At 48.0% G+C, this 12,503-nt stretch overlaps 1 protein-coding gene across 9 annotated transcripts in view; it reads left to right on the top strand.

The window, feature by feature from the left end:
- The window catches only part of MUC4 (mucin 4, cell surface associated), an 81,973-nt gene extending 70,099 nt beyond the window's left edge, over positions 1-11,874 (top strand). For 4 of the 9 annotated variants that reach the window (XM_049879233.1, XM_049879241.1, XM_049879247.1 and 1 more), the window contains 8 exons: positions 1,725-1,906; positions 3,562-3,718; positions 4,634-4,813; positions 5,416-5,489; positions 6,649-6,713; positions 6,800-7,035; positions 9,088-9,250; positions 10,511-11,874. In XM_049879233.1, the coding sequence (XP_049735190.1) occupies positions 1,725-1,906; positions 3,562-3,718; positions 4,634-4,813; positions 5,416-5,489; positions 6,649-6,713; positions 6,800-7,035; positions 9,088-9,250; positions 10,511-10,706 (1,253 nt within the window). In that variant the 3' untranslated portion in view covers positions 10,707-11,874. The remainder of the gene's footprint in view (positions 1-1,724; positions 1,907-3,561; positions 3,719-4,633; positions 4,814-5,415; positions 5,490-6,648; positions 6,714-6,799; positions 7,036-9,087; positions 9,251-10,510) is intronic. The other 5 variants (XM_049879275.1, XM_049879267.1, XM_049879257.1 and 2 more) reach the window with 2 other exon arrangements.
- The last annotated feature ends 629 nt before the right edge of the window (positions 11,875-12,503 follow it).

Genomic DNA, 12,503 nt, shown 5'->3' with positions numbered 1-12,503 from the left:
TCAACTTCAGACTGCAGAAGTTGGTAAAAACTTCAATTTCCTTATCTATGGTATTATTGGTTGATGCATAAATTTGAATTATAGTCATTGTCTTTGTTATCTAGTGCTTCTATAACAGAAATACCACAAATGGATGGCTTTAACAAATAAATTTATTCTCTCACAGCTTAGGTGGCTAGAAGTCGAAATTCAGGCAGCCATCTCCAGGGGAAGGCTTTCTCTCTGTGTCATCTCTGGGGGAATGTCCTTGTCATCAATCTTCCCAGGTCTAGGAGCTTCTCAGTGCAGGAACCCCAGTCCAAAGGATGCACTCTTTTCCTGGCACTTCTTTCTTGGTGGTAGGACTTCCCTCTTCTCTCTGCTTGATTCTGTTTTTTATATCTCGAAAGAGATTGATTCAAGGTACGACCTATAGGGTCCAGCCTCATTAACATAACTGGCTCTAATCCTGCCTCGTTAACATCATAAAGGTTAGGATTTACAACACATAGGATAATCACATCAAATCACAAAATGGTAGGCAACCACACAATACTGGGAATCATGGCCTAGCCAAGTTGATGCACATTTTTGGGGGACATAATTCAACCCATAACAGCCATATTAAGTGGTCTTCCTTGTAGGTATATGAGTATTATCCTATCACTGACATGTTCTTTTTGACATGAAAGTGATGCCATTCCTCTTCAATTTGTCATTTCTGCCATAGTAGACCATATGATTGGCTGATTCAAAATGGCCAATACCAGTCCATTTCAGCTTACTAATGTCTAGGATATCTATCTTCAAATGTTCGATTTCATCTTTGGCAGCTTCCAATTTTCCTAGATTCATACTTCATACCTTCCATTTTCTGATTATTAATGGATGTTTGCATCTGTTTCTATTCGTTTTGAGTCGTGCCACCTCAGCAAAAGAAGGTTTCGAATGCTTTACTCCATCCATGCCATTAAAGCCAACTCTACTTTGAGGAGGCAGTTCTTCCCCAGTTGTATTTTGAGTGGCTTCCAACCTGAGGGGCTCATCTTCCCACACTATATCAGACGATGTTCTGCTGCTATTCGTAGGTTTTCACTGGCCAATTTTTTTCAGAAGTAGACCTCCAGGTCCATCTTCCTAGTCTGTCTAGTCTGTCTTAGTCTGGAAGCTCCACTGAAACCTGTCTACCATGGATGATCCTGCTAGTATTTGAAATACTGGTGGCATAGCTTCCAGCAGCACAGCAACACACAAGCCACCACAGTATGACAAATTGACAGACACATGGGGATATATATATATATATATATAACAGTGTTTCACTGCAGTCTGGTGTCTGACAGGGCGGCTGGTCAAAGATCCAGGAAGTGACAGGGGTGGGCAAGAAATCAGGGTAAGGGATGAAGGAGAAGTGTTGGGAGGATCCTAGTCTTTATCCTGCATTCCCCCACAGGATGACCCTACCTGGTGCAGGCCCAGGCAGGGTTGCCCTTTGAGGCCTTCCCCTCTGTGGACTTCCATCCTGTAATCAGTAAGTTGGGCTGGTGCTACCTCCAGCTTAGAGCATGACCAGGGTCATCCTTAAGGAAACACCTGATAATATTTAGAGGGTGGTCTGAAAGAAGTGGGGAAAATCCCAGCATTAGCAATCTGGGCATTAAATACCATAAAACCAGCTCCAGGATGTTTCAGACAGCAGAGCAGAGATCTCCAAGTTCTCAATGGTCTTGTCTTCCCTGGGACAGAGAATGGAACATTGCTATGGACACCAAAGTCGCCAGAACCATTCACTCTGAAGATTTTAGCAAGAAATGCCAAGAATGGCTTGTCTTCTGAACTGCAGCCCAGCACTGTGGCCTGCTTTTGCAGTACACAGCGACAGTGTTTATACAACCAGACCAGCCGGGCGGGCAATTCTTCCCTCGAGGTGAGTGTTGGGTGGAAGGGGGGAGGGAGGTTTCAGAGTAGGGAAAACAGATGAAAATCGATATATTATTGTAGATTGCCCAAAATATCCACTTTTGGGAGTAGAAATCTGAGTGCTGAAGGGTCCTATATTAGGGGAAAAGAAATGGGAATTGAAGGGATACTGTAATTCAACCTCTCCTGGGTAATGTCCACATTGGGGGTGGGGTAGAGCTGTGGGAGGTGAGTAGAACAGATACCAAGCTCAGGCCACAAGCTCACATCTGTAAGGAATATAACTTTATTGCTTAGAGCCCAACCTTATCTCCAAGCTCCCATTCTGTCTGGCTGACAGGAAACTTTTTCCTCAGCCTGTCTTAGAATTCCCTGGTGGTTCCTAGTTCCACAGCTCTGGGGTCCAATCCAGAGCATGGCCTTGAGGCGCAGGGTGGGAAGGTGTCCATGTCTTCCTTGGGTATGAATCTATACAGCTGTCCATCACAAGTAGCCCAAGGAGCTGGTCTGCTGCTTCAGTGCCTTCCTCAGACACAGGAGACCTTTTCTAAGGCTGCTTCAGGTCCCATCTGTCTAGAAGCACCACACTGCCATTTCTCTTTGGGGCCTCATCTTCATGGTGTCAGAAAGAGAAGTGCAGGTCCCCTCTGATCTTGGAAGCCCAAATCTCCTTGATTCTCTCCTTCCTCTCCCCCTGCAGCTAAAAGAGACATCTCTACAGTTTGAAGAAAATCCTTCTCCATTTGAGTTTCTAGTCAAGATACTTGGCCTAAGGCCATGAATTTTGTCCTACCTGCTTTTTATGGTTATAAAGGGGGAGCTAGGAAGGAAAGTATTTGGCTGGCAAAGCCCTGCCACCCCTTCGTTTCTTTATATACGTGGGCACGCATACACACGCACACACTTTTCCTGAGGCTTGAGCAGGGAACGGCTACTTGAAAGTGGTAGAGGTGGGGGAGGCCATGGAGCAGAAAAGGAAAAAATACAGAGTAGGAAAAACAGAATTAAAACCAAAGTATTATTCTAGAGATCCCAAAATATCCACTTTTGGAAGTTGAAATCTGAGTGCTGGAGGGCTGCGTATGAGGGAGCTTTCCAGAGTCAGCTCAGTAGGAGAATCAGAAAAAAGCGATGGAGATGTGAGATTTCCAGAAAGTTTTACTTTCCTTGGGTCGTAATTTTGGTTATTGCCTGTTCCTTCCTTGTGCTTAGCAGTGGCTGAAAGCCAGCAAGGGGAGGTGGAGTGAGGAAAACACAGCTTATGTGGGATCCAGTTTTCTAGAGATAGCAGAATATGTATGTAGGTACACATGTATGTATGTATGAACTCAGACCCTATCTTACTCTAGAAAGGATTTCAGGCAAAAAGGTCTGGTGTGGGGAGGGGTATGAAAAGAGAGGGATGATGGCTGAAATTCTGGGGTTGAATGGCAGGGGGTTGAATGGCAGGGAGCCTGAACGGCACCGGACTGTGTGCCCTCTGAGGCAGGGACTTGAAGGCCCAGGGCCTGGTCGAAGAAGGTGCTCAGTAGATGATGGTTGAGCTAAGACAAAGACTCAGGGTTCACGGGCTCTCAGAGCAGAGAGGTCAGTACTGGGACACCAAGCAGCTCTTAACGCCTCAGCCTCATGGCTGCCCCAGTGACTGGCTCTCCATTGCAGGTGGCCGCCTGCAGTTGTGATGGGGACACCTTCGGTCGGTACTGCGAAAGCTTCAGGGACCCCTGTGAGCACTGCTTTCCAAATGTAAGCTGCATTCCTGGGAAGGGCTGTGAGGCCTGCCCCCCGCACATGACTGGGGATGGACGTCACTGTGCAGGTAAGCTGCAGCCAGGGCCCTGGTGGGATAAGGTTCTGGAGACAATGGCCCTTTAAGGGCCCAGGAAAGCCAAAGGCAAACCCTTTCCCAGCAAGTCTTTAGAATGTTCAATAGGGGTGGGTGGGTGAGGAGGGCTTGGAAAGTGTGGCTTATGGTGTGGGGCTGAGAGAGAAGGGGTTGTACTGGCATGGGGGAGGGGCCTGGGCAGAGCCACTCTGAGGCATTGTTGGGGGAAAAATCCATGCAGAAGACTGAAGAGGGGCTTGACCAGGAGAAGAAAGAGGGAAAGAACTTCCTACAGCACCAATGACCAGAGGCAAGCTGGGCCCTCAGGCTCGTTCAGGTCTCCTGCTTCAGAAGTCAGGACAGGCTGTCATGGGGGTTGAGTGGCAGGAGTGCCTCAATTTCCCTCTGAGTCCTCCTCCCAGTCTCTGTTCCTGCACCTCTGAGCCTCCGGAGGCCATGTGGTGAGGCTTCCACTAAGCTCTCTCGGATGCCCAGCTAAAATCTAGAGGCTGCTGTGTCTTCTGAGTAGAGTTCAGAAGGGGTTGAATCACAGCTTATCAAGGCAGAAAAGGAGGTGGAAGTGAGGGAGTGAGGAAAACAGCCGGCAAGTCCTTCTCCCACCAGCCTTCTGGGTCCTTCTCTGACGCGGAGGGTCTGATAAACACTTAACTCCCCTCAGCAGACTGGGAGAAAACCTACCTGGCAAAGGAAAAAGGGTTGCCAGACAGAGAAGTAGCTGGAGAAAGGGAGAAGGATAGTTTTGGGTTCGGAGTGGCCCGCAAGCAGAATGCAGACTGAGTGGGTGTTCAGGAAAGAAGGCAAGTCTTTCAAGGGAGCAGGTTTCCATGGGCCGGACGCTCCATCTCTCCTGCTGCTGTGGTGTTGCTGACCTCCCTGCTCCCTCTACAGTTGTGGAGAACCCTTTCCTCTGTCAGAACAAGTCCTGCCCTGTAAATTACTGCTACAACAATGGCCACTGCTACATCTCCCAGACTTCAGGCTGCCAGGCCAGATGCACATGCCCCCCGGCCTTCATCGACAGCCGTTGCTTCCTGGCTGGGAACAATTTCACCCCCACTGCCAGTCCAGGTACAACCAAATGGCCCACCATCTCCACCTCCACACTTCTCTCGTCTTTGGGGAAGATGGGGAAACTTACAGGTCCTCAGCTAAGTTCTTCAAACTCACAGGGCAGAACTCTAGGTTCCCCTTAAACCAGCTGCTATTGAGTCGATTCTGGCTCATGGTGCCCCCATGTGTATCAGAGTAGTACTGTGCTCCATAGGATTTTCACTGGCTGATTTTTCAGAAGTAGACCAACAGGCCCTTCTTCGGAGACATCTCCGGGAGAACTCGAACCTCCACCTTTCAGTTAACAGCAAAAAAAGCGTGTTAACCATTTGCACCACCAGTGGTAAATTGTAGGATACGGGGGCTGGTGGTGGCAGCTGTCACATCACAAACCACTGGCCTGTCCTGTTTGCTGAGGAAAGATTGGAGGTGACCTCGCCTCTCAGCAAGATGAGAGTCATGGTAGAATGAGTACTAGGGGAGAGTCAGAAGGCTTGGTCACTTCTCCTGATTCCTCCAGTGACCTCCTGTAGAACGGGGTGGTCTCCTTGGGCTGGACTACCTGGGAATGGCTGGGAAAAACCATGAAGTGATTATGCTTTTGCTTCTCCTATCTCCAGAGCTTCCCTTGAGAATCATCCAGCTCTCGCTCAGTGAAGAAGAAAATGCCTCCATTGCAGAGGTCGACGCCTCGGTCAGTGCTGCAGGCCAGGCTGGGCAGGCGAGGAGGTCTTGGCAGGTTCAGGGCCAAGGCTGAGCCGAACTGTGTGTCCTGCAGTCTTGTCATTCATCTAGATTCATCCATCCAGCCCCTTGCCCCCAGATGATGCTGATAGAGCAGGAGGTCAGGAAGCCCCAGGACATGGATGTCAGAAGGGACTGGAATGACCAACTCACCATGAGCTGAGTTGAGGGTGGCCAAGTCACCCCAGGTCCTCCCTATGGGGGTCCCTTAAGACCTGCCCTTCTTGGTACTATATGGGAGAAGCACAAGGGGGCATATCACCTCCAGGAAGCCTTCCTTGACTTCTCAGACAGAACTGGGGGCTCCCTCTCGTAGGCTCCCATGCCCTTGTCCACACCTCAGTCATAGTCAGTAAAGCATAGTTGCTGAGGGTGTAGGCTCTAGACTCCTACACACCACATTCAAATCCCTGCTCTATCACTTACTAGAGATATGACCTTAGATAAATTATTTAATGTCTCATCTAGAAAAATAGGGCTAATAATAGTACTTGTGTTAATGGGTTATGTCAAGGTTTAAATGATAATGTATGTAAAGCACTAAGCACAGTGCCAGGAACACAATAAGTGTTTAAAATAATAATAATATTACTATTATATTTTATAATAACATTATTACTCTTACTACTATAGAACGCCACACTCTGTATGGAATAATCTGTTGGCATTTGTCTACTGCACCAGACTGTGGGCCCTTTGAATAAGGCCCAGCACCTGATTACCGCCTCCGCCAACTGGCTAAACATAACAGATGTTTAATAAACACGTGGTGAGAGAAAGAGTAGGTGAGACTGGGATCTGAGACAAGGTAGGGGCCATTCATTTCAGATTCCCTTCTTGTAACATTAGGCAGAGGTGGGGCAAAAAGGACCTAAAGTCCTTCACTCACCAGCAAACATTAACAGGAAGCCACGCCAGTCACTGGGTTAGGTTAGGGTGTAGGGATACAGCTATGGGTGAGAAATATTCTAGGGGTCCTAGGCTCACGTTCAAAAAAGAAAACAGACAGGGGCAAAAAAATGCATTAAAGTGGGGAAGAGTCTCAGAAGAGGTTGCAATGACCCACCCCCACCACTCGCATCATCTCCACCCCCCATTCTCCATCCTAGGTGGCCTACAGACTGAGGACCCTGGATGTGCCAGCCTTTTTCCGGAACAGCCTGGTGGAAGCACAGTAAGTGGGACTTTAACTGGCTGGGCGCCTGGTTTTCCCCTTATCCACCCCCACCATTAAGCCCTCACTGTCTCCCTCCCTCACAGTGATTCCGCCACGCTGAGCCCAGGACGCTTACTTCGACGCTGGAGGGTCATCTCTGAGTTCCAGTACCGCCCTCGGGGCCCTGTCATCAACTTCTTGAACAACCAGCTGCTGGATGCTGTGGTGGAGGCCTTCTTACCCCAGCCCCCGAGGAGAAGGTGGCGGAGGAGTGAGGATCCCAGGCACGATGTGGTCTTCCATCCCATCTCCAGAGATGACATTCACAACCTGAAGAGTCGTGAGTACAGGGATAATGGCAGGGCACGGGGAGGCCAGAGGGAGTCTGTCACAGATCTTCAGCCCACACAAGCCCATGGCAGAAAAACATTCTGGTGAGGCCACACACAAGTACGAAGTTAACTTAGTTTTTGTTGTTGTTGATAACTTTTGAGAGACATTTTAAACATTTTACCCACCAGCTTTTTAGATTTGATTTTTATTTTAACAATAAAGGGATCAAATAGTACCTAATGTTTGATAAACTCCTCATTGGTCAAACAACTGTGAACATATGACCTTGTATATCACGTATTCCTATTTGATATTTCATAATGATGTTTTCATTCAATAAATCATTTCCAGTTAATTTTCTACCACTTAGAAAACTTAGTTTCTGTGGAGCCCTGGTGATACAGTGGTTAAGAGCTCAGGCTGCTAACCAAAAGGTCGGCAGTTCAAATCTACCAGCCACTCCTTGGAAAGCCCATGGGGCAGTTCTACTCTGTCCTGTAGGGTCACTATGAGTCCAAACTAACTCCGTGGCACCTAACAACAACAATAATGTTTTAATAAGTGTATTATATTTTAAATATCAAAATCATTGTCATCAAGTTGATTCTGGCTCATAGCGACCCTATAGGACAGAGTAGAACTGCCCCATAGAGTTTCCAAGGAAGGATTCAAACCACCAACCTTTTGGTTACAAGCCGTAGTCACCACTAGGGTTTTCATTTTAAATACAGTGCCATAATAATAAAACCAAAAAACAAACCCATTGCTGTCGAGTCTGGCTCATAACGACAGAATGGAACTGCTCCAGAGGGTTTTCAAGGAGCCGTTGGTGGAGTCAAACTGCCGACCTCTTGGTTAGCAGCAGAACTCTTAACTACTGCACCATCAGGGCTCTGCTGTAACAACAAAAACCCACTGTTGTCGAGTCAATTACTGACTCACAGCGACTCTGTAGAACAGAGTGGAAGTGCCCCATAGAGTTTCCAAGCAGTGGATTCAAACTGCTGACCTGTTGGTTAGCAGCCGCAGCTCTTAACCACTATACCACCAGGGTTTCTGCCATAACAATAGTTACTGTTTATTGAGTCCTTACTATATGTCAGGCACTGTACTGTGTGCTCTGGATATACTATCTCATTAAATCTCACAGCACGGTAGGTGTTATTATAATTTTCTTTTAAACATAAGGAAACTGAGACTGTGAGAGTTAAGAATTTTCGCTAGATCATACAACCAGTTAATAAATGAGTTTGAGTTCCAACTTAGGTCTGACTGCTTCAGAGCACTTGCTCTCAACCACTGCTTTTTCTATACCATTGTATTACTGGTTGCACAACATTCCTTTGGTAAGGTTATATAACAATGAATTTAACAAGACCCCTCCTGTTAAACATTAAGGTTATTCGCCCCTCCCTCTCCTTGCTTTTTGCTATCATAAGCCATACTGACCTGGACATCCATGCACATAGGTGTTTGTGCACTTTCAAATTATTCCTGAGGTTAAACCCCCTGAAAATGGAATTATTGACTCTTTCTTTCAAGACCCAATTATTTTCTGCTTTGAATTGTTTATTGATACCATGTGTTTTCATTAATAGAAGCATGCTAAATCATTGAGTGCTGTTGAATTTCTGGAAGGTAATAAGGATTTTTATTTTATTTTTTTGGCCCCCACCAACGATCTGACCCAAGGGACATACGTTGCCCTGCTATTCTAGCCCTGGACGACCCTTAGAGTTCAGGGGGACATACGATGTCCCAAAGAAAATTTTTCAAAATTTCTGTTTCCTACCAAAAATGCACACATCCCATACAACGCCCTGTAGAAACAGCAATTTGCAGCACACGCCTGTTTTTTTTTTTTTTTTCGGTTTCAAACAGTCATAAAGGCCCCTGCCTTGCAGCAGCATGCACGATCAATGGGAAAACAGCTTCCCAATGAACCTGAGAGGTAGAAAAAGTGGGTGGGCAACAGTCTATCCCAAGGGGCATGAAAGGATTCAAAGGTATTGATTCGTTGTTAGTTGATTTTGGTGTTCATCTGTGTCCTACCTGACAGTGAACTTGAGCACACTGGAGACTTACTTCAACTGCAGTGGCTACAAGGGCTACCACCTGGTCTACAGCCCCCAGAACGGCTTCACCTGCGTGTCCCCATGCAGTGAGGGTTATTGTGAGAACGGAGGCCAGTGCCAGCACCTGCCCGAAGGGCCTCAGTGCAGGTGAGTGGGGTAAGGGACAAGAGGCACAAGGACAGTGCTGAGGAATCCAAGCTGGTTCAAGATACTGCAAAGTGTCCAGGAATACCATGGTACCTCATGGTATGCGAAAATTAGGATGGTTTGCTTTGTAATCGAGTGAGAACAAGAATCAGAGAAAGGGGGACAATGGAAAGGATTTGTGAGTGCCTCAACAAGAACTAACAACAGCAACAACACTGTGTGTGAGAACTATGCCCATTGCCATCCAGTCAATTCCAACTCATAGTGACCCTATAGGACAGAGTAGAACTGCCCCATAGTTTCCAAGGAGCACCTGGTGGGTTAGAACTGCTAAACTGTAGGTTAGCAGCCGTAGCACTTAACCATTACACCACCAGGTTTTCCTTATGAGAACTATATTACCTCTAAAATGCAAACAAACGACGGGGTGAATATTATTATGACCGTTTTAAAGATAAGAAAACTGCAGCTTAGAGATGATAAGTAACCTGTCCAAGGGACCCAGGAAGTTAAGTAGGGTAGGGTTTGCAAAGCCAAAATCCTTACCCTCTTCTGCGTGATTTTGCTTCTTCGATGAGCACCCTGCTGTCTCGGCGTGGAAAAGGAACCAACCAGCTTGTGGCTAGGCCTAGCCCTGCCGCTCCCTAAGAGTACTCAGTCAGGGGAGGTCATCTGAAGCTGGTGCCCTAGGACCTGTTTGTTCATTCACAGTCTGAGGGTTCCCAGGAGTGGAGTGCAGTATGTCCGCAGGCTAGGAGGGAGATGGGCATCACCACTCCTTTGCCCTCTCTGACGGCTTGCCCAGGCTAGGGCCCCAGTGCAGCCTCCCTCAACCTGCCCGGTCCCCAATCCCTTCTGCCTCAGTCAGGCAAAGGATGGAGTGGGTGGGGCTGAAGGCGGGGCTAGCTCTCTAAGGCAGGGCCAGTCTCCGGGGGCAGGGCTCAGCAGCCTGAGGCAGGCTGAGCTTGTTCATCTGTGGCTAGCCAACCCCCATCCCTGTGTTCATGGACCTGTCTCCAGGTAAATTCACACGTTTTTAAGGCCCACGCCTGCCTCCTTTGCCCAGTGGCCTCATTTCAGCATGGCCTCAGGGCTGATTCCGGCCTCTCGCTAGTGGGTGAGCCTAGCCTGTCAAGCCATCTCAGCTCCCTTTCCAAGAACCAAGGAGAACCGCCTCTGGCCCCGCAGAAGAGGAGAAGGTGGGGAGGCTGAGGGCGGGCTTTCCCCCATTCCTGATCGTGCCCCTCTCTCTGTCCCCAGCTGTGTGCCTTTCTCCATCTACATGCCTTGGGGCAAGCACTGTGAGCATCTAAGCATAAAGCTCAGAGCATTCTTCGGGATCCTCTTTGGGGCCCTGGGCGCCCTCCTGCTACTGGGGACTGCCGTGTTTGTGGTCTTGCGCTTCTGGAACTGCTCCGGGACCTTCAGCTCCTACCCTCTGGACTCGGAGAGCTGAAGCCTCACCCCAGTGGGGCAGCCGTGGCCTAGAATACCTCAGGACCGCCCTCAGGACCATCCTCAGCTGCACACCTCCCAGCATCCTTGTTTTGGGGAGATTGGAAAAGGGAAGATGACTAAAGGGGATTCAGGACTCTTTAAGGAGAATGAATAGCCGGAACAAGACTCCAGCACACCCTGTCAGTACACGGAGATCAAAAAGACATACTACATAAACTGGTGGGTCCTCCACAGACACTCATACAAGGGTGGACACCAACCTACACACACACACACACACTCAGATCGTACACATCAGAACTAATATGGGGTGATGGCTCTAAGTTAAAAACCAAGATGCTTTTTTGCACACAAAACTCTCTGATTTAGTTCTAATTAAAATCTGTTTAAATAAAGTCCCTCTGACTTTGTGTCTCTGAAGCCATAGATTCCATTTGTTCTTTTCCTCCGGTGGCTGAAGGGCTAGCACAGGCCTTTTCTCAACTATCAAAAGGCACAGGGTGTGGGGATTAAGTGCTGGGCAGGTGGTAGAGGAGCAGGGGTGGGCTGGATCCAGTCCTACTTTGGCCCTCAGTTACTTCATATTGGGAAGCCTTCAATTGTTCCAGCCCCAACATGGGCCCTTGCCACAGCCTCCATATCACCATCTTGTTCCCCTGCCCTAACACACACCAAAGCCTGGCCCTTTAAAGAGAAAGACAGAGATACTCCCCATATGAGGTATCCCAGTCTCTTTCTCCCAGAGCCTGCCTAGCTGATCTCTGTCCATCAGTGTCACAAAAAAATGACAAAAGGATAAATATGTGGTGCCTTTTTCTATTCTGGTTCCTGTCCCCACTGCCTGTGTTCCTTGGAGAATGGATTGAGCCATCAGCTCCTTTTCCAGGAACCAACTTGAGAAGCATGCCATTCACCCCATCGGTAGATCTGGGGTATGTACCCAATGCCTGGAACACTTTCTCTGCTCTTTCCTGGGCTCCACTTTATCTCTGCTTGTTCCCAGCAACTTGACCAGCTTCCACGTCATCATTCTCTTTCAACAGGCAGGGCATTTATCTGGTCATAACTGGCCCACAGTTCCTGTGTCTAGGGAACCTCAACTCCAGCTGTATGCAGAAACTAGGTAGAGGTCTTGGTCCTAAAGCCAAGAAAGAAGGATTGGTCCTGAAGAGGAAATCCAATTGGCTCAGCTTATGTCAGTTGTCCATTCTTGGTCCAGTCAAATGTGGCCATAGGGTGGGAAGGGCAGTCACGTGATATAAACCTGGCTGTCCAGGCTCACTCTTGTGGGTGGGTGGGTGCTATTGTGGGAAGTTCTCTGAGAACTCAGATCTCTGATCTGAGAAGACACTCCAAATGTCTGCTTTAGATCGAGAATGACTTCTTCCAGCAGGTGAAGCCTCACTGTCATGTCCAGAGCTGTGGCTTTACCCTCCTAGACCCCAAAGTGTTATCAGGTCTCAGTATAAAATCACACTCACAACATTCATTTAGCAAGGATGGAGCACTCATGGCACTGGGGTGAGGTGGGCAGGAGGACGCAGTGTCCAGCAATTACAAAGAGGGGGATGTAAAACAAGGAGGGACTGGTTGGACTGCCCTTGCCGCTGACCTTGTAGTTCCAAGACTAAGTTATGCAATGAGAACTTTGTTATGTGACTCGAATTCAGGAAGGGGGAGACACTCTTGTAGCATAAAGTCCAAAAGTTACACCAGAATCAGTCTCATCCTAACCCCAGTGAGACCTCTTGGCAAGAGACTAACTCATGCTGTGCAAGATATATGATTTTTTTTT

This window comes from Elephas maximus, chromosome 1 (genome assembly GCF_024166365.1).
Source record: "Elephas maximus indicus isolate mEleMax1 chromosome 1, mEleMax1 primary haplotype, whole genome shotgun sequence".
Classification (NCBI taxonomy): domain Eukaryota; kingdom Metazoa; phylum Chordata; class Mammalia; order Proboscidea; family Elephantidae; genus Elephas; species Elephas maximus.
The sequence above is the reverse complement of the archived record's forward strand: the minus strand, read 5'-3'. Positions and strand labels throughout refer to the sequence as shown.